Raw genomic sequence first — 26904 nt, 5'->3', positions numbered from 1 at the left:
GGCCAACACCAGGGTTTCTCAACCATGCTCTGACATTTTATCTCTTTTCTTTCTTTCCTTTCTTTCTTCTTCTTCTTCTTCTTTTTTTTTTTTTTTTCCTGTCTCCCTTTCCTGGTAAACACTGACATTTTGGACGGGATAATTCTTTGCTGTGGGGACTTTCCTATGCATTGCGGGATGGTTAGCAGCATCTCTAGTCTCTACCCACCAGAGACCAGTAGTTCATCCCCCCAGTTAAAACAAAACGACTCCAGATGTTGCAAAATGTCTACCGGGGTGCAAAATCACCCCCATCTGAGAACCACTGTGCTACTCTGAGAGCCTCCCATCCTTCCCCTGCCCTCCCCAGTTGCAGACAGAGGCTAGGCAAAGGCAGAGGCCACGAACAGCAAAGTTTAGTTAGGCGGCAGGACAGAGGCCTCGGAGGGAGGTCAGGGTTTGAAACTGTTAACACGATGGAGGGAGGGCATGCCCGCGAACCCACCGACGTGATCTCACTCTAGCGGGGTGAGTTTTCCAGAACACGCGTTCCCGGATTCCTAATCAGTCATAGGAGGGCCTGGAATAGCTTCTGGGGCAGATGCCCCCGCTTTCCCGGAACAGGCAGAAGGGGGTGTGGGTGTGGTGGGAGTGGCGTAGGGGATTCTTTCCTTCTGTAGATATTTTCCTGGCATTGTTGACAGCTGTGTGATTGGTTGAGGGCTGGAGGGGAGGAACTTTCCAGCTGTGGGTGCCTGGGTTCCTGGGAAGCCGTCTGACACTGGGATTGTGGGGGGTCTGGGTTTTTGGGGATTTTCTTGTTTTTCATTATCTCACCAACCAGAAGCAGGGATGTCTGGGTTTTAGGGTCTGGAGACTGTTTTTGGAGCTAGGACTAAGGGGCTGGCTGGTTCTCCTCCAAGGGATGTAGAAGTTGTGAGTGCATACTCCTTAGAGCTGGAGGCTGGGAGGCTTTCAGCGTCTTCACAAGCCACTTTTTGCTTGGAGGTGGTGGGACCTGAGGGAAGACGGAGAATGGGAAGCCTATGGGAGGGGCCTGGGAGGGACAGAGGGAGGGAGGGTGGGCGGTGGAAGGCACTGGGTAGGGTAGGATTCCTGTCCTTATCCCAAAACTCACTCCACCAGGAGACTCAGAACACCCAGAAGCAGGACAGCTCCAAAGACGGAGAGGAGCAGAATCTTGGCTTCCCAAAGATCCTGACTTCCTGCAGGGAACCCAGGAGGCAGTGAATGATTCTGGAACGCACACTCACCGATGGGGGAGCCCAAGGGCTCAGGGATCTGGGCAAGGTGGGGCGGGGCCAGGGTGGGCGTGAGGACCTGGGAAGCAGCGCTTTCGGGGCCAGCAGGACACCTCCATCCCCTTGCAGGTGGAGCAGTTGTACAGCGTGGTGCTGCCCCCTGCAGGAGACAGCGGAGGCAACGCTGGGGAGGGGAGGCCGGGCCTCCACCCTGCCTGGTACCCAGCTTCTTCCTGCAGCTGCCAGGCTCTCCTCTGACACCCTGCAGGCCCCAGGTCCTTACTACCCCTTTCCTTTCCTACTCACGGCAGGCAGGGGGACAGAGAGCTGAAATGAAAGACAAGGAAGGGGTGAGGGTGTACGTGGATGAGCTGCTCACCACACATCCCTTTGGCTAAGACGCTAGGCTCCCCTTGAGGCCCATCCCGCATCGGTACCTTCCCTGGTGTACTCGGGGAGCTTGATCTTTCGAAGCCAACTCCAATATGAAGGGAGTGAGGAGAGAGCCTCTTTGATCTCTGGGGAGGCACAGAGCAGCTCCATTGCCCTGGGCCTCGATGGGGCCAGTGCCCCCTCCCTTCACCCAGCCCCCTCCCTGATCAGCCCTCCTGTCTCTGCCCCTTCACCCTTCCCCTCCCACCCCAGCCCCTGTCACCCACCCCTCTCCTTGGTGTCCTCCCAAGCCCCTAGGTCACTCTTTCCCCTTGACCTCACCCATGACCCTCAGGACTCTGTGAGTCTTCTCTGTGACTTTGTTCATGGACACCTCATCTGAGGAGATGGGCAAGGACCAGCGACTCCCTCACCAACTCAGGTTCTGGGGTCTCTCCTGACTTTCCCGGATATGGAGCTCTCTCAGAGAGAGAGGCCAGCATGTCCAGAAAGGGCCACAGACGGAGGGCACAGCTGGGAGGTCACACGCCACCCTCTGGGGGTATGGGGGTGAGTGCTTGCCGGACCCATCCCTGGATGTCTGATCCTACCTAAGGCAAAGGCTGAGAAGTCCAGGGAGGCCCCACATTCCTTCTGCCCGGCCTCCATCCGGCTGCAGAGCCGAGCCAGGCGGCCTGACAAGTCGTGGGCTGGGAGGCGGCAGAAGACACAAGCCTGGGCGGCTGCCAGGAAAACCCCGCCTAGTGCCAGCCTCCACATGAGGACCACTGGGGGATGGGGCGGGGCTGCCCCAGCTGGGCCGAGGAATGCTCTGCAGCCCTGGCTCCAGCCCTTGCCTGGAGGTTCTAGAGTGTTCCAGAACAATGGCACTGCCCATCCTCAGCTAGGGTAAAGCTGGGGCTCAAGGAACTGGGGTCCAGAAGACATCTCCAGCAGGCGATGGGCAGAGAAAACAGGGCTTCTGTTGTGAGGGGACAGCACCCCCAACCTGGCCCTCAACAGCCTTCACAAATTTGTGGTTCCAAAAGCAGTTTTATTTTTCTCTCGTAAATCATGACCAGTGAGAAATAATGCGTGCCCCCCCAGTGAAGAAGCTGTGCATGAGTATCCCACCCGCTCTGGGACCCAGAAATCCCATCCTTTCCCATCTCCTCCCCCACTGTCCCAAACTCTTCATCTCCTCTCTCTGCCCTGGGCAGCCTTGGGCCTTCCCCAGCTATCTCCTAGCAACAGGCTCATGGTTGCCTCAGCAACCAAGAGTTCCATACAGGCCTCAGAGGCCCAGCTAAGCCCAGTGACTTCTCTTACCTCTCACCGGGAAGATCCCAGTGACTCAAACCCCAACAGGCCCCTCCTGGCTACGTGATGATGCATATACATGCGTGCACATAAACACACACACACACCCTGTGATTAAACTACTAATTGTCAGCCACCTCACAGGTATACCACAGACACACCCTGTGCCAGAAGAGTCGACTAGGCAACCCCAAACAGGCCTGGACATGCAGACATCACAGACACTGTAGTCAGCAACACAGATAGGAACCAGGATGCCATGGACCTATACATCAGTCAGACACACGGGCTGATATGCACGCACACATGAGGGAAGGCCAGGACCCAACAAATACTGCCCTCTTCCTGCTGGCCAGCCCTGCCATCAATAGAGGATTCTTCCAGATGAGGGATGCTCCAGCCCCATTGCCGTGGGGACTCTCCTAGCTCCCGTGCATCAACCTAGGGTGGGTTGTGGCCTTTCCACCTCCCTCAGTAGGTGGCTTGGAACACAGCAAAGAATTCCTCTTCCCATGTTCCAGAGTGCTCTGGCCTCTCATTGGTCAGGCCAGGCCAGGCCACCCAGCTTCAGGAGGAGAAGCCATGGTCCGAGAGACCGCACTGGGGAAATGCAAAGTCCTCCCTTTTCCCCAGACCTCAATATCCTTCCAGGGTTTTGCCAGGTCTGGTCTGGGTAAAGAGATGTTCCCCCCTTTTCCAGGCCCTTAACCACTGAGATCCAGATCAAGGAGAGACTGGAGGTCCCCAGCCTTAGGTGAGAACAAGCCAAGAGAACCTTCCCTACCCTCCCAGGGTCAGCACAGGTCGAGACCTTCTGGATCCTTTGTGAGTCCTTGCTGGGCCAGGTTTGGGAATTCCTGCCCACATCTGAGCTCCAGTCAGGTGCAGGAGGACCCCGACTCTCATAGCTCCTGAAGCAGAGCTGGAAAGAGGCTTCAGAGGTGCAGTACCCCATTCTCTCTCCTCCCCACAATCAAACTGAGAAGAGTCCTCAGTGCCGGACAAAGCGCAGAGACCGGGAGTTGAGCAGGTCTTCGGGGTCGGGGAAGACAGAGTCTAGGCGGAAGCCGTGCTCGAGAGCCACCCGCAGCACCTCCTCCAGGAAGCTCGGCGTGCCCACCACCTCCCGCCGCGCTCCTGGCCCCCCAGTCCACAGCGGCTGCAGCCCCAGTCTCCCATACTCCACCTCGGGGAGTTCCACGGGGCGGGGGGCCCACTCCAGATGAAAATGTGGGCTCCCCTCTGCCCTGTCCCCACTGGCCACACCAAATCGGGCCCGCAAAGCACCTAGACACTCCGGGTCGGTGCAGAAGAGGTTGGCTCGGAAGGTGTCCACCTGGGCGGAGCTCAGCTCATAGTGATGGGGTCCCCGGCGAGCAGAGAAGTGCACCAGGCGGGGGCTGGCATCGACATCTGCGTGGAGCAGGGCAGCTGTGGGTGCGGGGGTCCCCCGAGAGGCCTCCAGTTCCCGCAGCGCGTCCAGGAGGGGCCGGATCTGGTAGAAGTCAGCCTCTGCCCTGAGCAGCGCTGTCTCTCCGTACCCGCGGGGGAGGTCCAGGCGGCCCAGCCTCAGGAAATTGAGGATGTGCCGGAAGGCCTTGCCATCCCGGTCGATGAAGTAGTGGCCGCCTCCTTGCGGATTGAGGTTAGGAGGCATGGGGGTGCCGGCCCTAAACATGGCCCCCAGCATGGAGTCTGGGAAGCGGGTCAGGGTCTCCAAAGTGGTGGAATATAGCGTGCCCCCCACATTCAGGGTCACGGGGCCCCCAAAGGAGGGGGGCGAAGAGGGCACAGGAGGAGGAGAAATTTTGGGAAGCACAGGAGACACCGAAAGAAAAGAAAGGGCACAACTTCCTGGGTGTGTGCAGAATTGGGTCGAAGCTGTCAGATTCGCTGGGTTGGAGGCACAGGTGGAGCACACGCAGTAAGGTTTGGGGCTCACCCCAGCTACTTTGGTGGTGGATGGGGAGCTCGTCTCAGGACACAGAAATCCCCAAAGGGTTGAGAGAAGAGATTGAAAGAGCAGAGGGCAGCCAGAGAGGGGAAGGGAGCTTGAGGTTTGGACGTATCCGATTTGAGGTGGTCAGCGACACCCCTCTGTGATCTTCAGACAGTGGGTTTCCGGAATCCAACCAGCAGATGACGGTGGCGAGCACAGGGCCGACTCCGAAGAGCTGGTTTCCGAGACCCCGGGCAGATCGCTGCCGCCGTGGACGAGTTCCCCAGGGCTCTGGGGCCACTCAGAGGCCTGGCCGGGCTGCTGGCGCGGGTCCCAGGAGATGGATAGGGAACTGACGGGAGCTGATGGCGGAGCCCCCTTATATCCGCCGGGGAGCGACGATGCGTGTGCTCAGCCCGGGCTGGGAGTGTCCGAGGGCTCTGATGGAAACAGCCAGGAGTCTCGGGACCCGGCCGCGCCGCCTTCCCTGGGTGTCGCCGCAGCCGCTGAGGCCCTCTCCGCCCCCAGGAAGTGGCCTAAGGGCAGCGGCCCGGGGCCCTTTAAGAGACAGCCCCGCCCCTTGGCGCCCCGCCCCCGCCCCCGCGAGGCTCGCGCTGCTCTGGCGGAGGCGGGAGGCTGGAGGCGAGTCTCGGACGCGAGAGACTGGGCGGACTGGCTGGACTGGCAGACGCTGGCGGGACGGGGTGACTCAGGCACGTCGCCCCGGATGTGGCCGCGACCTCCCCGCCGCCCCTACAGGTGTGCTCGACCTCACGTCTGCAACTCGGCGGGGCTGGAGCCTCTAACCCCACCGCTCAGAGCCCGAGGCCCGGCCGGCCCGGCCCGGGAGCAGCGTCCCTCCCAGCGGCTCCCCCGGGGAATTCCCGAGGGGGCGGGTGCTGAGCCGCCGCATTCCGGGGATGCCTTCCAGCCGGGGTGGCTCGGGCGCGCTCTCTCCGCGGCGGCAGCGGGGCCAGAGAGCCCCAGGGTCGGCCCCACCCCTCGGCAGGACTGGGCTGGCCACGTCGCCCCAGCCCAAGAGCCCCCGCCCCGCAACGCCCGGCGCTCGGGTCGCGGCCGAAGCTGCCGCCTCGCTCCCTGGAGTCGCCCCTTGCCTGACTCGAGGTCGCAAACCCCCAGCCGCTCCCCGCACCCCAGGAGCCTCAGCGCCCAACACCCTACGGGTCCAAAGGTGGCGCCCAAGAAGTGAACCAGAAGGGAAGAGCGAAGCACGGAAGCTTTAATGGCAGAGGGCCCGGTGACGGGGAAGGGAGGGAGGCGCAGACCCTTAGGGCCTGGGGTCACAGCGTGTGGAGGTCGTGACTGCGCCGGCTCAGCTTCTCCGGGTCGTCTGACGCCATGAGGGAGAAGTCGCGGAAGATGTCAAGATACGTCTCATCTCCTAGGGGAGGGAGGAAAGGCCGGGAGGCGGCTGGGCCCCAGTGCAGAAGGGCAGGATCCCGCGTTTGGGGCCCGCCTGGGGACCTCGCGCTCCGAGCCTGGGTGGGAACGTGCGCGCCGCGAGCACCGCGCCAGCGCCCATGCCTTGCCAGGGCCTGGCACGTCGCATGTGCCCAATACGCGTTTGTTAAATAACGGAATGAATGCAGTTGGGCACTAGGGAGAGAGGTCACCGTGGACCAGAAGCCCAGAGTTCAGGTGTTGGGCCTGGCGGGTGGGGTGGGTGTATTCTTTACCTGCCTGCCCCTGGGCCGCTTCAGCTTCCCTCATCTTTGCCAGTCGTAGCCTGAAGGGAAGGGAATTAAGACATGAACGACACTATCCTTGGCCGGGGGGGTGGCTCTCGCCTGTAATCCCAACACTTTGGGAGGCCGAGGCAGGTGGATCACGAAGTCAGGAGATCGAGACCGTCCTGGCCAACATGGTGAAACCCTGTCTCTACTAAAAATACAAAAAATTAGCCGGGTGTGGTGGCGGGCGCCTGTAGTCCCAGCTACTCGGGAGGCTGAGGCAGGAGAATCGCTTGAACCCGGGAGGCGGAGGTTGCAGTGAGCCGAGATCGCAACACTGCACTCTAACATGGGCGACAGAGTGAGACTCTGTCTCAAAAAAAAAAGTCGTCTCAAAAAAAAAAAAAAAACGACACTATCCTCACCTCCCCCGCCAACTTCCCATTCTTTGAGCTGGGTTGCGTTCGTTCATCTGCCCACCCGGGGTCACGTCTAGTGCTAAAAAGATGCCTGACGGCAATGTTGATGGGCGAATGAGGCCTCTCAGGGTGGGCCAAGCATCCTCGCACCCTGCCCGCCCTCCCGCCTGCCTTCCCCAGCGCTGGCCCAGCCCTTCCCCAGGCCCCACCGGGCAGGCTCCTGTTTCTGCATCAGCCCCGCCTGCCCGAAAGTGGGCGGGGGGGGGTGGGGCTCCAGCGCCAGCCAGCCCCTCCCCTTCAGGCATTCTCACAGGGTGACGATGTCAGCGTTGGCTGTTTCCATGGCGATGGTCAGAGGGTCCCTGCCTTCAGAGTCTCGAGCCCCCAGATCAGCCCCCCGTTTCAGGAACAGGCAGGCGAGCCTGGAGAGAAGAGCCAGGGTCAGCCGGCCACCCAACTCCTCCCAGCCTTCCTCCCCATGGCTGTCATCCCTACCCTGTGTGGCCAAGAATGGTTGCGTGGTGCAGCGGGCCCCGGCCTGTACTGTCTGCTTGGTTCACATTCGCCCCGTTCTGGAGGAGAAACTCACAGGCCAGAAGAGAATTCTGCATGGAGAAATCGAGAAGGGGGGTTGAGGGTGGCATCCCTAGTGGTGGATTTCAAGATGTCTTAGGATGGCGCCAGTTCAGAGAATGGGAGGGTGGGGTGTGTTAATCAGGAGTGTAGAAGGGGTTATAGCTAACTCAGGCTTGACTCTAGCTCTTTGCATATATTCACATATAAATCTGTAGTACAAGCTTATGAGGCATGTTACTATTTTACAGATGAGACTGAGATTGTTAAAAGTCTCCTGTAAGGGGTGAGAGCCTGGGTTCAAACTCAGGTTCTCTGCCTCCAAATCACACACTCTTAGCAGCCAGTCTCTGTTGCTGATGTCTCTCTATGGGTGGAGACCCTAGGGAACAGGTGGTGGGAAGAGGAGATAAGGGCAGGGCCTAGAGTCAGGAGTACATGTCAGAGCCCTAGGGTGGGGTGGGGAGGTCGGCAGGGCTCTCACAGCAGCTGTGGCCTGGATCAGCGGCGTGGCATTCTCTTGGCCCCCATTGACCCAGTTGACATCAGCTCCGTGGGCAAGGGCATCGGCCATGGTGGGAAGAGATGGAGGATGCCCAGACGCTCGAAACAGCAAGGCCCCGGGGTGCAGGCTTCCCAGGTCCTCAGAGGGGGGCTCTGTTTGGGGGATTTGGTTCTTTTAGGGGGAAGCAGCTCCGAGTCTGGGAAGAAAACCCTCAGCACAGTGCCCCGATGCTATAACGGGACATGTCTCTTCTAAATGGTGGGGAGCTTGGGACTGTGGAGGGAATAGAGTGTGCAGGCGTGGGTATGTGTAAGTGTGAGTATGCATGTGTACGAGTCCCTAGGGTGTGGGGGAGAGACGGCATCACCACCTCATCCAGTCCAACCACCCCAACTGCTGGGATGACACAGGTGAGCTGACTGTCTGACACTCGGCCTCAGCTCTCAACCCCTGCCGCTCCAGCCTAACCCACCCCCCCTTTTCTCATGCTGCTGGCACCCCTTACCCTACCTGCCCACACCCAGCCCCACATTCCTTCCCATTCTTCATGTCACACTCCACTGTAACCCCTGAAACGGCAGTCTGGTCCCTCTGACATTCTCCAGGGGAGGGCCTGGGCTTCACACTCTGTGCCTCCCTGCGGGACCCAGCACGGTGCCAAGTACACAGCAGGTGCTCAGTGAATGCCCAACCAACCCTATACCTGGCTTGGATCTCAAGCTCCCTGGCCGGGGCCTGATGGAAGGCTTTGGGGGCACAGGAGGCTGCCCCCTTGGGGGCCCCCGGCCACCTCTTCGCCCTCGAATCTCAGGCAGCTTGGTCAGGAACTTCTTCTCCACATATTTAGCATGAATCCAGGCCTCCTTCTCCTGCCTGTGGGAGGGGAGAAGCACGCAGTCTTCCCTCCTTTTGCTCCAGGTATCCCTCATTCCCCTGGGAAGCTAAACCCCAAGATTACCGGGAGCAGCTGGGCCCTGGTTTCTTCACTGCCATGGCCTCCACGCGGGCCTCATAGATCTGGTTGATGACGACATTTCCCAGCTCACACATGAGCTTCGGGAGGCCCAGGCAGAGGCAGAGACAGGTAAGGTGGGGGTGAGTGATTCTTCAGGGGTCACGCCCCTGCACCCCCATGTCCTTGCCCTGCCCCAAGTTCTTGCCCCCAATCTTCACAATACCCCAAGTTACCTTCACTAGTTCTGGCTCCCATGAGTCAAGGGTCAGAGACCGGACTTTGGAGAAGTGAACACCAAGGCTCCTGGAGGGCCAGAGGGGAGGGTCAGGCCCTGTGCGGGGCAGTGGCCTGGGCAGCTGCTGCTGCTCCTGAAGACACTGGGAGGCAAGGCTGGCATAGGGGCCCATGCGGAGGTGCTGGCCCAGGAAGCAGAGCAGCTGCGGCCATGTAGCCTTGACCTGGCCCTGGCAGGACCCTGCCTCGTCACTGATTCCTTCTTCCTTAGGTTTCATTTCAAGGCTTCAGCCACCTCCCTTCTCTAGTGACACTTTGGCCTGGACAACCTCTCCCATGTCACCTCTCTTCCACCACACTGAGGCAGGGGGCAAGGGCCTTAGACACTTGCTAAGACCTCATGACTGTTTCTCTGCCTAGTCTTCATTGGCTCCCCCACCCTCAGCAGCCTTGACCTCACACTTCTTCCAACCAAGCCAACAAATTCTGGGTATCCCCCAATTCTGGCCAGACTAGGACACAGAGAGGCCAGGCCCACCTCGGTCCAACTGGCACCCCACAGGCTTGGGCCCAGGCCTGGTACCCAGTCACAAAACCAGAAGCTAAGAGAGGAAGCCAGGACAGGGAAGGAAGAGGGGCCGGTGTGATGAGCTCTCTATTGGAGCCGCACTGTGGCCCGAAGGAGTGGGGCTCCCGCCTGGGCCTCATGGAGTAACCTGTGGATGCCGGAACACTGAATGCAGAGGGTGACACCAAGGTTGATGCTGGCCCACTCCGGGGCTGGCTCCCGGCAGTCGCAGCACTGGGCATTGCCATCCACACTCTGGACCTGTGCCACCACGTGCCCGGCTCCCCCAGGCTCCCTTCCCCTGACCATTCCCCCGCAGCCCAGGGTGGCAGCAGAGCCTATGGCCAGGTGTCCCGAGCCCTGGAGAAGAGAAGAGAAGAAAGGGTGGCCTAGGGTAAGGGGTGCCCCATCTCCATGGGCAGCCTGGCTTCGCACCCCCAGGTTAATTTACCTGGCCTGGACCCCGGGGGCTGTCATCAAGGCGAGCCTGACTAAAGGCAGAAGCGATGCTGCTCTGCACAGCACTGACCCACAGCTGCAGGAGGCGCTCTGAGTCAGCCTGGAGGAGGCAGGACCTAGGTAGGAGGGTGAGGGAGATGGCAGAGGGGTCTGAGGCCTGGGAAGCAAAGTGGCAGGATGAGCAGGATTCAGCCAGTGTTCAACCAGTTCCAGTTGCATTGAAAGACTTCTGTACCAGTTGGTAATAGTCTCCTGAGTATCCCCCATCACCCTGTACCCTCTTCCACAATGGCCCCCCAGTACAGCCACCAAAGGATTAAATTAAGGTCTGGAGCTGCATGGGGGGGCCTCCATTGTCGTGGGCCCTGCCTTTCAGATTGGCAACTGTTTAGATATATTAGAGTATCACCCCTGGGGATTGCACTCACTTGCTGGTGGACACCACTTCAAAGCAGAACCGCCTTTCTGAGTCAGGACAGAGTTTCACTGTGCAAAGACGAAGGTCATCCACCACCACAGTCACAGGGTCCTGGCAGGATAAGGTGATAAGGGGGCAGATGTCCAGCTGCAGGCAAGGGCTGAGTCTCCCTGGGGCCCAGGCATCCAGGACCCAGGCCCACTCACCTTGTACTTCTTCTGGTAAACCAGTTGGTTGCTCTGAATGGTGAACCAGCGTCTGTAAGAGAAGGAAATCATTATAGACATGGGCAGCTTTAGGATGAGGGACGGAAGAGAGGCTGTGCTCTTTGCCCATGAGGATCTTACTGAGAGGAGAGACACCTGGGCTGACTGTTCCACAAGACATTCCAGAGAAGGGTGGACAGTTGTGCAGCCTGGAACATCTAAAGGATGCTATTTAGTCATATCTTGGACAATCTAGATTTCATATAGTTATGAAGACAACTTTCCAGCAGATGGCAGTAAAATTATTTTTCTAATAAAATGTCTATTGCTACAATTTAAAAAATACTATTTAGGCTGGGCTCACACCTGTAGTCCTAGCACTTTGGGAGGCCGATGAGGGCGGTGGATCACCCAAGGTCAGGAGTTTGAGACCACCCTGACCAATATGGTGGAACTCCATCTCTACTAAAAATGCAAAAATTAGCTGGGCATGGTGGCAGGCGCCTGTAATCCCACCTACTTGGGAGGCTGAGGCAGGAGAATTGCTTGAACCCAGGAAGCGTAGGTTGCAGTGAGCCGAGATCGCACCACTGCACTCCAGGCTGGTCAACAGAGCCAGGCTCTGTCAAAAAGAAAAGAGAAAAGAAAAGAAAGAATCTTGGGGGCCAGGTACAGTGGCTCACGCCTGTAATCCCAGCAATTTGGGAGGCCAAGGCGGGCGCATTGCTTGATGTCAGGAGTTTGTGACCAGCCTGGGCACCATGCTGAAACCCTGTCTCTATCAAAAATACAAAAATTAGCCAGGCATGGTGGCGCACACCTGTGGTCCCAGCTATTTAGGATGCTGAGGAGGGAGGATCACTTGAACTCAGGGGGCGGAGGTTGCAGTGAGCCAAGACTGCACCACTGCACTCCAGCCTGGGCAACAGAGTGACACCCCATCTCAAAAAACAGAAAAAAAAAAAGTATCTTGGGGAAGCGGCTCCATTCTCTAATGTGCACAGAGATCCCATATGGGCTAGCAGTGGCCCTCGAAGGGAAAGGAGTCAAGTCACAGCATGCTGCCATCCTGTTCCAAACCCTATAGCGGCTCCCAATTGCCCTCAGAGTTAGACCCCAAATCCCTACAAAAATCTACATGGCCCTATAATGACTCGTGCCCCCATTAGCTCCAGTTTCATCTCCTACACATCCTCCTCCCTCACTCTGTCCAGACCCAGGGCCACCACCCTGCTCTTCCAACTCCCCAGCTGTCTCAGGGCCTTGGCACTGGCTCTTCCTTCTGTCTAGAACTTTCTTCCCCCAGATATCCTTCAAGTCTTTGTTCAAAAGTTACCTTCTCATGAAGCCCACACTGCCCAGATATTTAGAACTGCAACCCCTACCCAGCTCCCCACATTCCTTGCTTTATTATCTTTCTCCTATAGCACTATCACTTTCTAACATAGCCCGTAATTTACTGACTAGGTTTATCGTCTGCCTTTGCTGATGGAATGTAAACTCTACTAAGGCAGGGGGGTTCGTCCGTTTTTCCTTGCAGTGCTTAGCGTGCTATTACCACTCGAAAATACATAATTGGGTGGGGTAGGCTGATTGGGGTGTCCTCTCCTCACCTGCTCCAGGTCTTAAATGCGTTGCTGGCCCGTTTGAAGAGATGTCCTTCCATCACCAGGCCACCGGGCCCCTCTCTTAAGCTTGGTTCTGGCTCCTCCCCACCCAGCTCCTGGAGGCACAAGAGGATCAAAGGGCAACTGAGATGGGCAGAGACCAAGGCCATAGGCATCTGCCTCCTGCCCACAGCCCTAGCCCTCACTTTTTGCTTGTTGAAATATTTTTTAAAATTTATTTTTAGAGACAGGGTCTTGTTCTTTCACCCAGGCTTAAGTGCAGTCATGTGATCATAGCTACTGCAGTCTTGAACTCTTGGGCTCAAGTGATCCTCCCGCCTCAGCCTCCTGAGTAGCTAGGACTACAGGTGCATGCCACCACACCAGCTAATTTTAAATTTTTCTGTAGAGATGGAGTTTCACTATGATGCCTAGGCTAATCTTGAACTCCAGGCCTCAAGCGATCCTCCCACCTCAGCCTCCCAACATGTTGGGATGACGGTCGTGGGCCACCGCACCTGCCCCCTCACCTTCTGTTTCAGCAGCACGTGTCTCTGCTCCATGTCCCTCTTCTCTCGTGCGGAATTCAAGACCAGCTGGTGCAACTGGGCACAGGAAGGGCATCTCAGATGCCCAAGGCCCCCCAGTTAGGAGTCCCTAAGCTCCCTCCACCACCTGCTGTGCCCTGGGGGCCCCACCTGGGCGCCCAGCTCCTTTCGATACTGGGACAGCCGGCTCAGCTCCTCGTGGCCCTGCTGGAAATGGGTAGCCTGGGCTTCCACCAAACGCAGCACCTGGGGGACAAGGTGGGCAGTGGGTGGGCTGAGGAAGAACCCCTCTCCCCTTTCCCTTGTGCTGGCAGCAGGCTCCTCTCCACCCTGCCCTCACCCCCGCCACAACTCACAAACTCCATGATGTCAAACTTCCTCTTGTCCTCAATCACATTGATCTGAGGACGTAAAAAGACCCCAGGTTAGTCTTGAAAACACAGCACCCCTTCCCACTGCACAGTGGGGACCCCCCAGCCTCGAGGTGACACCTGAGGCTCTGGTACCCCAGGAAGACAGGTTGGGGCAGGCACCTGCAGGGCATAATCCAGAGCCCGTCCCCGGTAGCCAGCTCGCGCCGTCCTCAAAGCAGCTCCTGCCTCTTCTGCCTCCTGGGCCCGGCGCCTGGGAACCTCCGCGTTGTGGGTCAGGGCAGCCTCCAGGCTCTCAGCCCCCCGCCAGAAATCCCGGCGAGCCTCTCGGAAACCCCGAAGACCTCTGAGGATGGGAAGATGACACAGAATCGCAGCTAACACCCACCTGCCCCAGCAGAGCATTCCCAGGGTAAAGCCCTCATGTCCTTTCAGTTAGTCTCTGCATGTGGGAAACCCAAGGAGATCCCTGGGATGGAAGTCAGGACACCAGAAACCCCCAATCTCACAACTCCACCACTGGGGTGGAGCCACCGCGCCCAGCCTAATTTTTGTATTTATTGTGGAGACAGAGTGTCACCATGTTGGCTAGGTTGGTGTCGAACTCCTGGGCTCAAGCAATCCTCCCAAAGTGTTGGGATTACAGGCGTGAGCCACTGCGCCCGGCCCCATCTCACTCTTTGACCAGGGTCTGGATCTGCTGCTGCAGTGTGTGTTGGGTGGCATCTAGAAGCTCCTGAGGGAGGAATTTGGTAGGTTGGGGTCAGGACCACAGGCGACCTGGCCACCACCCCCGCAATCCCTACCTTCCCCTACTTACCGCATGGCTGTCCAGCTTGTGGTTCAGGCTCACGGTGAATTTTTCCAGACACTCCTAGGCAAGCAGAGGCATAGAAAGAGTACCAGGCGTGGGGTGGCAGCGCCCTCCCGACTCGAGACCCAGCCTGCTATGGCTATCTAGGATGACAGCCCAGCCCCGCTCTGGCCTGGAACCTGCAGACCCCAGGCCTGCCCTCCTCTTCCACGGCATCACCTCCTCACCCCAGACCCCTTCCCACCCAGATGCAGACCCTCCGTATACCGCCATCATGGGTTCTGGTGGACCCAGGTGGGCCAGGTCACAAATGCCGACAATGAAGGCACGGCTGGCAGCAAGGTAATGGCGCCCACTTTCCAGGAGACCAGTGCCCAGTTTCAGGAGCTGGGAAAGAAGGAGAGTAACAGGGAGCTGTGCAGTCATCCCCACACCAGGTGACGCCCCCACACCTGCCCCACTTCCTCTCCCCTTGCCCAGAGCGGCGCTCCCCCATTCCTGTCTGGCCTCACCGTCCTCCAGGCTCATCCAGCTCTCCCTGTATCTAACACACACCTGCTGTGTTCTCATCGCTGTCTCTGCTCCCACTGCCTTGGGCCTGAAACCAAATTCCTGCCCATTCCTCTCAGCCTGTCGCCAACACATCTGTCAGCCTTACCTCCAAAACATCTTTCCCTGTCCCCTCGCACACATCTCTTCCTGCCCTGCCTACCTGCTTAGATCCAGAGCTCCCTGGAGATTCCAGCCTCCTGCATGGTCTGGATGCTCTAAGTGGTTGCTATTAAATTCTACAGTATTGGCCGGGCATGGTGGCTCACACTTGTAATCCCAGCCCTTTGTGGGGCCATGGCAGGCCAGTCGCTTGAGCTCAGGAATTCAAGACCAGCCTGGGCAACATGGTGAAACCCCATCTCTACTAAAAATACAAAAATTAGCCAGCCATGGTGGCACGTGCCTGTAATCCCACGTGCCTGTAATCCCAGCTACTTGGGAGGCTAAGGCAGGAGGACTGCTTGAACCCAGGAAGCTGAGGCTGTAGTGAGCCGAGATGGCACCACGTGCCTGTAATCCCAGTTACCTGGGGAGCTAAGGCAGGAGGACTGCCTGAATCCGGGAGGTCAAGGCTGCAGTGAGCCGAGATGGCACCACTGCACTCCAGCCTGGGTGACAGAGCAAGACTCTGTCTCTAAATAAATAAATAAATAAATAAATAAATAAATAAATAAAATCTATAGTATTTACTGCTAGGAGTTGTCCCATTCTGTGCTCACTGCACGTTCCCTCATAAATATTAATCCGTCATCCAGACCACAGGTCAGGACCAAGAGGAAATGCTGGGGTACTCCTGGGGCTCATCCTATCTGGTCCCTTTGACTGACAAACAAAGAGACTTGATAGTCCAGGTGAGGTGGCTCAGACCTGTAATCCCAACACTTTGGAAGGTTGAGGTGGGTGGATTACCTGAGGTCAGGAGTTGGACATCAGCCTGACCAACATAGTGAACCCCATCTCTTTTTATTTTTCTATTTTTGAGACGGAGTTTCACTCTTGTTGCCCAAGCTGGAGTGCAGTGGCACGATCTCAGCTCACCACAACCTCCGCCTCCTGGGTTCAAGCAATTCTCCTGCCTTAGCCTCCCGAGTAGCTGGGATTACAGGCGCCTGCCACCACACCCGGCTAATTTTTTGTATTTTTAGTAGAGATGTGGTTTCACCATGTTGACCAGGCTGGTCTCCAACTCCTGACTTCAGGTGATCCACCTGCCTTGGCCTCCCAAAGTGCTGGGATTACAGGTGTGAGTCACCGTACCTGGACTGACCAAGATCAAATCTTACCATATATCACCATGGGTTGTCTGTGACAAGGGACAAGGATGTCCGCAAATCACTGTGTGAATCTGAGGACTCTGTCTAGTTTTTTCCTTACCGTCTCAGCCCCTCCCCCTTAGATGAGTAAGAAACTTTCATAAGACTGGACTAGTGACAAACTGGGACATCTGTACAATAGAACAGTACTCAGCAATAAAAAGGAATGAACTGTTGATACGTGCAACAACTTGGATAAACTTCAAGAGCATTAATCTTTTAAAAAATTCGTATTATTTTTAGAGTTGGGATCTCTGTCGCCCAGGCTGGAGTGCAGTGGTGGAATCACAGCTCACTGCAGCCTTGAACTCCTGGGTTCAAGGGATCCTCCAACCTTAGCTTCCTGAGTAGCTGAGACTACAGGCACACACCACCACACCTGGCTAATTTAAAAACAAAACAAAGCATTTTTTAGAGACAAGGATCTTGCTATGTTGCCCAGGCTGGTCTCAAGCTTCTGGCCTCAAACAACCCTCCTACCTTGACCTCCTGAGTAGTTGGGATGACAGGCATGAGCCACCACACCCAGCAGGAGCATTATTCTGAGTGGGGGAAAAAAGCCAAATCTCAAAGGGTCACATACTGTATGATTCTATTTATGGAACATTCTGGAAATTACAAAAGTAGAGAGATGGAGAACAAATCAGTGGTTGCTACAGATTGAAGCAGTGTGGGAAGGGTATCGGGTATCACTGTAAAGGAATTCTTTGTGTCCATTTGTATGTGGTGATGGTTAAAGGAATCCATACACGTGATAAAGTGCCGTAGAATTATACACAAAAACGCAAAAAAAGAGCATATGCAAAATGTAAAATCGAAGTAGGATCTATAGAGTTTATTTATTTATTTAGAGATAGAGTCTCGCTCTATCGCCCAGGCTGGAGTGCAGTGGCGCGATCTCGGCTCACGGCAACCTCCACCTCCTGGGTTCAAGCAATTCTCCTGCCTCAGCCTCCTAAATTGCTGGGATTACAAGTGCGTGCCACCACACCCGGCTAATTTTTGTATTTTTAGTAGAGATGGGATTTTACCATGTTGGTCAGGCTGGTCTGGAACTCCTGACCTCGTGATCCACCTGCCTCAGCCTCCCAAAGTGCTGGGATTACAGGCGTGAGCCACTGCGCTTGGCTAGAGTTTACTGGGTTTTTTTGTTTGTTTTTGTTTTTTGAGACGTAGTCTCACTCTGTAGCCCAGGTTGGAGTGTACGATCTCAGCTCACTGCAAGCTCCGCCTCCCGGGTTCATGCCATTCTCCCACTTCAGCTGGGAGTACACTTCAGCTGGGACTACAGGCGCCCACTACCACACCTGGATTATTTTTTGTATTTATAGTAGAGACGGGATTTCACGGCGTTAGCCAAGGATAGTCTCGATCTCCTGACCTCGTGATCCGCCTGCCTCAGCCTCCCAAAGTGCTGGGATTACAGGCATGAGCCACTGCGCCTGGCAGAGTTTATTGTTAATTGTAATGTGACAATATTAATTTCCTGGTTTTAATAATGTACTAAAGATGTCACCACTGGGGAAACTGGGTGATGAGTACATGAGACCTCTCCTTACTAGTCTCCTGAGTCGATGATTTACTCACAATAAAAAATTCAGGCCAGGTGTGGTGGCTCACATGTGTAATTCTAGCACTTTGGGAGGCTGAGGTGGGAGGATTACTTGAGTCCAGGAGTTCCAGACCAGCCTAGGTAACATAGGGAGACATCATCTCTACAAAAAAATAAAATTTAAAAAAAGCCAGGCATGGTGGCATGTGCCTGTAGCACAGCTACTGGGGAGGTTGAGGAGGGAGGATCACTTGAGCCCAGGAGTTCAAGCATCTGGGACTACAGCTGTGGCCACCCCATCCAGTCCGTTGTTTAATATCATTATTTGTAGACCGGGTGTGGTGGCTCGCGCCTGTAATCCCAGCACTTTGGGAGGCTGAGACAGGTAGATCATTTGAGGTCAGGAGTTCAAGACCAGCTTAGCCAACATGGTGAGACTCCATCTCTACTAAAAATTAAAAAAAAAAAAAAAAAATTAGCAGGGTGTGGTGGTGCATGCCTGTAATCCCGGCTGCTTGGGAGGCTGAGGTGGGAGAATCACTTGAACCTGGAAGGCGGAGGTTCCAGTGAGCTGAGATCACACCACTGCACTCCAGCCTGGGCAACAGAGCAAGACTCCGTCTCAAATAAATAAAAATAAAATTATTATTTGTAGAGATGAGGTTTCACCATGTTGTCCATAAAACAATGTTGCCCACCAAATTTGTGACAATTTGGTACACAGCAATAGCGAACTAACACATAGCATGCAAATACATAATGTGTCAGAGGTAAATGTTGCAGAGAAAAGTAAAGCGAAGTAAGGGGAATGAGAGAGCATTTGTGTGTGTATCTGTGTGAACATGCTGTTTGATAGAGTGCTCAGGGGACACCTTACTGTCTTGAATTGAAACATTTCACTGGTTTGTCTTCCAGTCAGCCTTTGGGCTCCATGGGAGCAGAAATGATCTTGCCCTCCCTGAATGCCCAGGGCCTGGCACAATGCAGGAGGAGCTCAAAAGCTGAACAAGGAAGTCCAAAAGTAAGTCTTTTTTTTTTTAAGACAGAGTCTCGCTCTGTCGCCTAGCCTGAAGTGCAGTGGTGTGATCTTGGCTCACTGCAACCTCCGCCTCCCAGGTTCAAGCGATTCCTCTGCCTCAGCCTCCTGAGTAGCTGGAACTACAGATGGGCGCCACCACGCCTGGCTGATTTTTGCATTTTTAGTAGAGATGGGGCTTCACCATGTTGGCCAGGCTGGTCTTGAACTCCTGACCTCAGGCGATCCATTCGCCTTGGCCTCCCAAAGTGCTGGGATTACAGGCATGAGCTACCACGCCCGGCCCAGAAGTAAGTCTTGTTTTCCAAGATCCTGAGCTTCTTGAGGGTACAGAACCACCTTTTTTGCTTCTCTGGAGTCTCCAAAATATTTCCCCTACACAGTATTCAATAATCCCTGGAACGCATTCTCTGTCTCCAGCTTTCTCCCTGGCCCTACCCCTCTCAACCTAATCCACTCCAGGGTCACCTCTCCATGTCAGGGTCACCTTTTCCAGACGGGTCTCCAAGTCTGACACGTCGGCTTCCACCATTTCAATAGAGGCTCTGGGAAAGAGGGGGTCATGGGAACAGAGCTTGGGTCGGTCTGGTCTGTCTGCCTCATCAGGCGGGATGGAGCCTCAGGGCGGTGGGTATGGAGGAGAAAGCTGCAGAGTTGAGTGGCTCGCCCCCCACCCGCCCACTTGTGCTCTGCCCGCTCTGCAGTCTGGGAGCTACCACAGCCCAGGCCAGAGCAGGAAGGGTAGAAGGAGGGTGGATGTGGCCAGGGCAGGAAGTTGCTAACCGCCCCAGAGCAGGTGCTGGGGGAAGGGCAGGGGTCCCACTGAGAGGCCAGAGGGAATGCCAGCTCTAGGGCTGAGGGAAACTGCAGAAGCCAGGAGCATGCAGGGCCGGAGAGCATTGGAGTACCCTGCTTTGATAGCTGGGGTACCACTTTGGCCCACAGGCTCGCTCCTGCCTCTTGGAGGCCTGCTCCCTGGAAGGAGATCTGGCCTGGGGAAAGGTGTGTGTGTGCTGGGGGTGTTAGACTTTTCCCTCCTTAGCCCCCAGACCAGTTCACACTTACCGGAAACGGGGTGAGTCCTTGAGACACTCCTCGAAATCCAGCTTGACCGTCATCTCAGCTTGCCTGCTGTGGGGCCAGTGGGCCTTGGAGGCCGGACGCCTGGGGATGCAGGTGGAGGCACTTTCTGTCCCAGGAGGTGGAGATGATGGAGAAGGAGAAGAGGGACCTCCACGGGGAAGGGCCTGGGGGGCACAATTCTTTCCCCAAGGGGAAAGGGGTGTCCTAGGAGGAGCTCTCGCCCCACACTTCCAGGCAGTGCTGGGAGGGGCAGGGGTGGGGCCTGGGCGGAGGATGGGGGCCTGAGATCAGAGAAGCCACAGCCCCGCCCTCAGAGGCGATCTGCCAGCTCCTTCCTCTTGGGGCCTTAGCCTCTGTTTCTTTCTCTCTTCTTGGTTGAGTCTTGGGGGCCTGGCAGATCTAGGTTCAAATCCTGGCTCTGTCACTTAGAGGTTGTGTGCCCCTGGACGAGCTCTCCGATTCCTCAGTTTTCTCATCTGGAAGATGGGAATGATAGCCCCTTCCTCCAGGGCTGTATGAAGTGAGGAAAGTGATAGCAGTAAATTCATGCTGGCCGGGCGCGGTGGCTCAAGCCTGTAATCCCAGCACTTTGGGAGGCGAGACAGGCCCGGATCCGCGAGTCAGAGATTGAGACCATCCTGGCTAACCGCGGTGAAACCCGTCTCTACTAAAAAGTACAAAAACTAGCGGGCAAGGTGGCCGAGCGCCTGTAGTCCCAGCTACCCGGGAGGCTGAGCCGGAGAATGGGGAATCCGGAAGGCCGGGCTTGTAGTGAGCGAGAGATCCGGCCCCACTGCACTCCAGCCTGGGCGACAGGCGAGACTCACGTCTCAAAAAAAAAAAAATTCATGCTTCACTAGATTGATTGATTGATTGATTAATTGGTATTGAGGCGGAGGTCTCCCTCCGTCACCCAGGCTGGAGTGCAGTGGCAGCGATCTGGGCTCACCGGCCTCACCTCCTGGGTTCAAGCAATTCTCCTGTCTCAGCCTCCCGAGGAGCTGGGACTACAGGTGCCTGCCACGGCGCCCCACTAATTTTTCATATTTTTAGTAGAGACGGGGTTTCACCTCGTTGGTCAGACTGGTCTTGAACTCCTGACCTCAGGTGATCCACCCACCTCGGCCTCCCAAAGTGCTGGGATTATAGGCACGAGCCACTGTGCCCAGCTGGTTCACTAAATTAATTGCATCAGTCATTGTCATCCTGCAGCAGCGGCCTTCTCGTGATGCTAGGCTCCTGTGGAGTCCAGTGCCCCGGACTGCTCCCAGCTTTCTTCGCTCTGCCCTCATATTCATAGCTCCTGTGTGTGAACTCCCCTTCCTCCTCCCCTCTCCTCAACGACTGAGCAGGCCCAGCCTAAGCACCCGATTCACAGCTCCCAGACCCTTGCTCTTCTGCTCTTGATCGTCCACTCATAGGGTGGCCAGGAAGGGAAGGTTGCCCCCACTCTGCCCCAAACCAGCCCGTTTCCATTGTTTGCTTTCTTTTTCTTGAGTCCATCGAAGTCCCAGGGTTTCATCTGGAGAGAAGAGTTTGAGTTCATGGCTTTCTTGCAGCAGGCATGGGATCTTGTTCATGTGACCCTGAATCCCCTAGAACCTCCCCACTCAGCTCCTCTACCTCCCTGGCCAGTGCGAGCATCCCCTTGCCTCTGCCCAGGCTTAGTCTGTCAGGCTGTGCTTGTTCTGGCTTGAGGGGTTGGGGTTGCTCCACTCTCCCTTTCTGAACTCCCTGGGCTTTGCCAGCTCAGCCCCTTAGCCACCAGCTGGATACCATTTGAGACTCAATGTCTTGGAAGGACAGAGAAATACTTGGAGTGGGGTGGCGTGGCAGAGAGGAGTTAAGGAGGAGGCATGGAGCCAGTGGGTGGTGCCAAGCTGGAGGGGGTCTCAACCCCTTCTGAGTCTCCCTGGTTCCTCTCCTGTCCAATGTGGACCTTGGACTCGAGGCTGTTCAGGGCCTCTCCTTCCACCTGTTGCCGATGTACTGGCCTGAAATAATTGGAGGGCTGGGAGATGGGAGCTGGCCAAGAGACAGTCCCACAGAGATAGCGGCCTGGTGCCCTCAACAGGCTGCAATGGTGTCACTGTCACCATCAGGGAGCTCTCTGTGGCCTTGTGATCCCTAAAGGGGCCTCCCATGTGGTCCAGTAGGTGGACCTCAGTGCTTACAGCCTTCTCAATCACCTAGGTCAAGCTTGTGGAGCCTAGAATCAGGGATCAAGGCCGGGGTACCTATCAGGTTGTGGGTTCCCAGCCCTCCTGCCCCCTAGGCTGGCCTGCCCAGGCTCTCACCATCCTGATGCTCATCTTCCATGCCCTCCACAAGCTCTGGGTGGGAGCAGGACCTCAGGTATAGTCCTTTGCCATAGTACTCCTTGTGCTGCAAAGCAATCTCCTGCCCCAATATGATGGTGGCCACAGCTGGTGGGGGGAGGCACTGATTTCTGTAGGTGGAGGAATCTGAGGAATCAACCAAATGAATCCAAGTCTTCCGGCCATCTGGTATATCCGTGCCTCCCAGGTGTCTGTCATGGGCCCTCACCACAGGGGAGAAGCTCAGGCCCCAGATCCTCATCTCACTGACTTCTCTTACCCTTCCCATTTGAGAAAAACTTCAGTGACCGCTCCACCTCCCCGCATGGTTGTCTCGGACTTTTGTTTATTTTTTATTTATTTTTTGAGACAAGATCTTGCTATGTTACTCAGGCTGGAGGGTGGTAGTGCCATCATCGCTCATGGCAGCCTCAAACTCCTGGGCTCAGACTATATTCTCCCACCTTAGCCTCCCCGGTAGTCTGGACTACAGGTGCACGCAACCACGCCTGGCTAGTTAAAAACAATTTTTTTTTTTTTTTTTTTTTGTAGAGGCAGAGGTCTCCCTATATATTTGCCCAGGCTGGTTTGAATTCCCACAGCTCGGCTGGGGCAGCTAGAGTGGCTCAAGCCTGTAATCCCAGCACTGGGAGGCGAGGCCGAGTAGGATCATGAGGTCAGGAGATGAGACCATCACAGCTAACAGGTGAAACCCCATCTCTACTAAAATACAAAAAAAAATTAGCAGGCAGTGGCGAGCGCCTGTACTCCCAGCTACTCTAGGGAGGCAGGGCAGGAGAATGGCAGAACCGGAGGCGGGGGCTTGCAGTGAGCTGAGATCCGGCCACTGCACTCCAGCCTGGGCAACAGAGCCAGACTCCGTCTCAAAAAAAAAAAAAAAAAAAAAAGAATTCCTGGCCTCAAGCAATCCTCCCAAAGTGCTGGGATTATGGAAGTGAACCACCCGGCCTGGCCAACAAACCAGCCCCCACTCAGACTTTCTGTTCCTCAACAGCCAATAATCTCGGGGGGCTATCCTGAATGGGGTCCTTTCTCCAGCTGCCCTCTTTCTTCCCTGGGGTCACTTCCCAGCATTACCTCCCTGTCAGGCAGCAGAGTCTTCGGCTGATGGCCACTGAGGAAGACAGACTGTGGTAGAGAAGTGAGGAACGGGCTCCTCTGGAATACAACCCCTCTAGTCCCTGGAGCCCTCCCGTCGCTAACCCTGGGCTTCAAGGATGTGCTTCTGGGTGACCAGGCCTGGCTCATCTTTGGCTCCTCTGGCTGGTTCTCCTGCCCAGCCTCTCTGCACAGGCCTGGGCTCTGGGTCCAGTATCACACCTTGACTGCCACCGCTGATACTGATACCACCATTGCTGTCCCCTTCATCCTCCAAGGGCCAGTTTTTCTCAGCCTTGAGAAACTTCCCTTTGTCATAGTGTGCCTTGCGGCACTTGTCAAAGTCATTGGAGTCTGTGACCGTGGTGAAAGCCTGGCTTTCCCACCGCACTCTTGCCAAAGACTCGCTCCACCTCCCCCTTTCCATTCAATCCCCAACCCTTCATCTCACGTTGTGGGAGAAGGATTACCTAGGTGCCGAGGCAAGAGGCTGAAGGCACAAACTGTTTCAGTATAATAAAGAAAATAGTTAGAATAAGAATAGTCATAACACAAATTAGATATAGAGATGATCATGGACAATTATCAGTCATTATTATAAACATTATTAATCATTAGCTTTTAATATTACTCTTTGCTGCATTACTAATATAACCTAGGAATAACCGGCGGGTGTAGGGTCAGGTGCTAAAGGGACATTGTGAGAAATGACCTAGAAGGCAAGAGGTGAGCCTTCTGTCACGCCCGCATAAGGGCCGCTTGAGGGCTCCTTGGTCAAGCGGTAATGCCAGTGCCTGGGAAGACACCCATTACTTAGCAGAGTGCGAAAGGGAGTGTCCTTTCCTTGGAGGAGTCAGGGAACACTCTGCTCCACCAGCTTCTTGTGGGAGGCTGGATATTATCCAGGCCTGCCCGCAGTCATCCGGAGGCCTAAACCCCTCCCTGTGGTGCTGTGCTTCAATGGTCATGCTCCTTGTCCACTTTCATGTTCCTCCTGTACTCCTGGTTCCTCTTTGAAGTTTGTAGTAGATAGTGGTAGAAGAAATAGTGGAAGTCTTAAAGTCTTTGATCTTATAAGTGCATAGAAGAAAACGCTGACGTATGTTGCCTTCTCTGTCTCTACTTCGGCTACCTAAAAGGAAGGGCCCCCGTCCTGTGATCACGTGACTTGCTTCACCTTGTCAATCACTTAGAAGATTCACCCTCCTTACCCTGCCTGTAATAAATATCAGCGCGCCCAGCCATTCAGGGCCACTGTTGGTCTCTGCGTCTTGATGGTAGTGGTCCCCCAGGCCCAGCTGCTTTCTCTTTATCTCTTTGTCTTGTGTCTTAATTTATTACAATCTCTCGTCTTCGCACACAGGGAGAACACTTGCTAAGCTCCGTAGGGCTGGACCCTACATCATGTGTCTTAGAAAAGTTGTCTGCAGGCCCCGAGCTCCTGTCAGCACAGTCCTGGCGGAACCTGGGGCAGATACTGTCCGTCATGGCAATCCTGAAGGGGTAGGAGACTAGTGGGGGCATCGAGAGAAGAAAATAGCAATGGGGACAGGTGAGTATGAGGCCAAGTGTGGACCCGCCCCCATCCAGGCCTGATGGAAATTGTAGCAACTCCCATTGTGGGTGTCAAAAAGCAGACCAGCTGCAGACCTGAATTCAGGGCTGAAGGGAGGAAAGAAGCCCCACACCCCGGCTGCTCTCTGGCAGGACTCTGACCTCTCTGCCAGCACTCCAGGATTCACTGAGCAGGAGGAACCAGCAGAGAGGTCCTCAAAACTGTCCTGCAGCCTGCAGAGGAGGGGGAAGCAGCGCTGGGAGGTGGGGGGTCAGGCAGTATCCAGTCCCTAAAACTCTCTCTGCCTCCTCCACCTGTCCCCTCCTTTAAACAGAGAAGAATCTCTGGACTGAAGGGTTGGGGCTGAGGGCTTAGCCCCTGTGGTAAGGACTGTGGTAAGCACTGTCATAAATCCATAGTCCTTGTCAGCAGGGAGGTAGGTGGCCAGGATATTCATCTAATCCCAATGCTGAGGCTTCCTTCTGGGGCTGGACCTTCTAGTGACCCCCCTCCTTATAGGCCTCCCTCATTTTCCCAGTCATTCAAAACAGTTGTTTGTTTTTTGTTTTTGTTTTTGTTTTTGAGACAGAGTCTCACTCTGTTGACCAGGCTGGAGTGCAGTGGCACAATCACTGCTCACTACAACCTCGGCCTCGTGGGTTCAAGTGATTCTCCTGTCTCAGCCTCCTGAGTAGCTGGGATTACAGGCACACACCACCACGCCTGGCTAATTTTTGTATTTTTAGTAGAAATGGGGTTTCACCATTTGGTCAGGCTGGTCTCGAACTCCTGAGCTTGTGATCTGCCTGCCTCAGCCTCCCAAAGTGCTGGGATTACAGGCGTGAGCTACCGTGTGTGGCCTTCAAAAGAGTTTTTGTTGTTGTTTGTTTTTTGAGATGGAGTCTTGTTCTGTCTCCCAGGCTGGAGTGCAATGGTGTGATCTCAGCTCATTGCAACCTCCGCCTCCCTGGTTCAACCCATTCTCCTGCTTTAGCCTTCCAGGTAGCTGGGATTACAGGCGCCTGCCACCACGCCTGGCTAATTTTTGTATTTTTAGTAGGGATGGGGTTTCACCACGTTGGCCAGGCTGGTCTCAAACTCCTGACCTCAGATGATCTGCCCGCCTTGGTCTCCCAAAGTGCTAGGATTACAGGCGTGAGTCACCACACCGGGCCTCAAAACAGTTTTCTTATACCCTCTTGTTGAGGCTGGGGATGGGGTCAGACTTAATGATAATCACAGTCCCGTGCAGCCAGGGTTTATGGGGCACCTGCTCCTCTCCTGAAGGCCTGGAAACTCGGACTTCCGACTCAATTGCCCTCACCTACTCTAACTCTTCGTTCTTAAGGCTCTGCCCCTTTCCTTCTGGCTCTGATCCTCCAGTGTCCTGAACCCTCCCGACTCTGGGCTGCCTGCCCACAGAGCTGGGCTCCTTACTTCTCCACATTGGGGGATTTTTGCATCAAGTTGGAGCTGTTCTTTCGTAGGATGCTCCGGGGCCGGTCCTGTTGGGAGTTTTGGGGGTTCAAGCAAGTTGATCCAGAGGGCGGACTGCACCCGGGACTGTTTACCTCTTGCCCTATAGGCCCCCCAGGCCCAGGGCTGGAAGCCCTGGATACACTGGTTCGAGGCTCGGGGATGTTGAATCCACCAGGGTTTGTGCCAGACCCAAGGCTGTGGCTCGCAACCTCCCCTAGGTGCTGACTGGGCCTGGAACCAAGGACCACTATCCCCCCAGAGGGCCAGCTTGAACCAGTACCGCGAGATACGGAGACCCTGGAGTGCACGCGGGGCCCAGAACCGTGAAACAGGACTACTCCGGAGGGCTGCCCAGCGCCTGCCTCGGCTCCTGTGACCGCTGCGGGAACTCCTGTGGCTACCCCTCCAGGGGCAATCCCGGTTGAGGCCGCCACCCGCCCCTAGGGACTCCAGTTTCTCCATAGCCCCACCTGGGGGCCGCTCTCAGCGATCCTGCCCCGCCTACCGGCTCCACGTAGCCCCGCCCCTGGCCCCGCCCCCACCGCTGCCGGCGGGGAATGCTGCGGCTCAGTCCCGGGTCCCTCTCCCCTGCTCCCGAGCTGCGGCGAGCGGAATCAAGGCTATATAGAGACTCGGGCTGGGGGTTCCTCCGCTCGG

General features: G+C 55.9%; 3 protein-coding genes and 1 long non-coding RNA gene across 10 annotated transcripts; all 4 read right to left on the bottom strand.

Moving 5' to 3' along the window:
• Positions 1-81: 81 nt before the first annotated feature.
• Positions 82-2533, bottom strand: TMEM95 (transmembrane protein 95). 5 transcript variants are annotated; one of them, XM_003912248.5, is made up of 7 exons: positions 2225-2533; positions 1956-2012; positions 1679-1759; positions 1548-1568; positions 1321-1401; positions 1118-1205; positions 82-997 (listed from the first exon to the last, which is right to left on the bottom strand). In XM_003912248.5, the coding sequence occupies exons 1-7, from the start codon at positions 2391-2393 to the stop codon at positions 964-966; spliced, it is 531 nt and encodes a 176-aa protein (XP_003912297.2). In that variant the 5' UTR covers positions 2394-2533; the 3' UTR covers positions 82-963. The 5 variants fall into 5 exon arrangements, with proteins under 5 accessions (XP_003912297.2, XP_017805797.2, XP_009187812.2 ...); XM_017950308.3 differs by having other exon boundaries at positions 1118-1197; positions 2225-2490; XM_009189548.3 differs by lacking the exon at positions 1548-1568 and having other exon boundaries at positions 865-997.
• Positions 2534-2646: 113 nt separating this feature from the next.
• On the bottom strand, positions 2647-5672 carry KCTD11 (potassium channel tetramerization domain containing 11). The gene has a single exon (XM_003912245.3). It carries the CDS (start codon positions 4621-4623, stop codon positions 3925-3927), a length of 699 nt encoding a protein of 232 aa, XP_003912294.1. The 5' UTR covers positions 4624-5672; the 3' UTR covers positions 2647-3924.
• A 419-nt stretch (positions 5673-6091) lies between these two features.
• On the bottom strand, positions 6092-20033 carry ACAP1 (ArfGAP with coiled-coil, ankyrin repeat and PH domains 1). 3 transcript variants are annotated; one of them, XM_021928671.2, is made up of 22 exons: positions 19759-20033; positions 19181-19238; positions 14508-14627; positions 14247-14300; positions 14104-14162; positions 13589-13772; positions 13412-13456; positions 13206-13301; positions 13038-13112; positions 12514-12623; positions 10901-10952; positions 10705-10841; positions 10269-10392; positions 9966-10177; positions 9249-9318; positions 9019-9113; positions 8764-8933; positions 8040-8212; positions 7478-7587; positions 7294-7404; positions 6570-6619; positions 6092-6274 (listed from the first exon to the last, which is right to left on the bottom strand). In XM_021928671.2, the coding sequence occupies exons 1-22, from the start codon at positions 19809-19811 to the stop codon at positions 6174-6176; spliced, it is 2259 nt and encodes a 752-aa protein (XP_021784363.2). In that variant the 5' UTR covers positions 19812-20033; the 3' UTR covers positions 6092-6173. The 3 variants fall into 3 exon arrangements, with proteins under 3 accessions (XP_021784363.2, XP_021784364.2, XP_003912290.2); XM_003912241.5 differs by having other exon boundaries at positions 6095-6274; positions 10705-10805; positions 19759-20012; XM_021928672.2 differs by lacking the exon at positions 19181-19238.
• Positions 20034-23808: 3775 nt separating this feature from the next.
• Positions 23809-26711, bottom strand: LOC116271009. Its single transcript, XR_004179330.1, has 2 exons — positions 26528-26711; positions 23809-24345 (listed from the first exon to the last, which is right to left on the bottom strand). It is a non-coding gene; the product is annotated as an uncharacterized LOC116271009 (long non-coding RNA).
• Between the last annotated feature and the right edge of the window lie 193 nt (positions 26712-26904).

The sequence above is a fragment of the Papio anubis genome, chromosome 17, assembly GCF_008728515.1.
Source record: "Papio anubis isolate 15944 chromosome 17, Panubis1.0, whole genome shotgun sequence".
In the NCBI taxonomy this organism is placed as follows: Eukaryota; Metazoa; Chordata; class Mammalia; order Primates; family Cercopithecidae; genus Papio; species Papio anubis.
The sequence above is the reverse complement of the archived record's forward strand: the minus strand, read 5'-3'. Positions and strand labels throughout refer to the sequence as shown.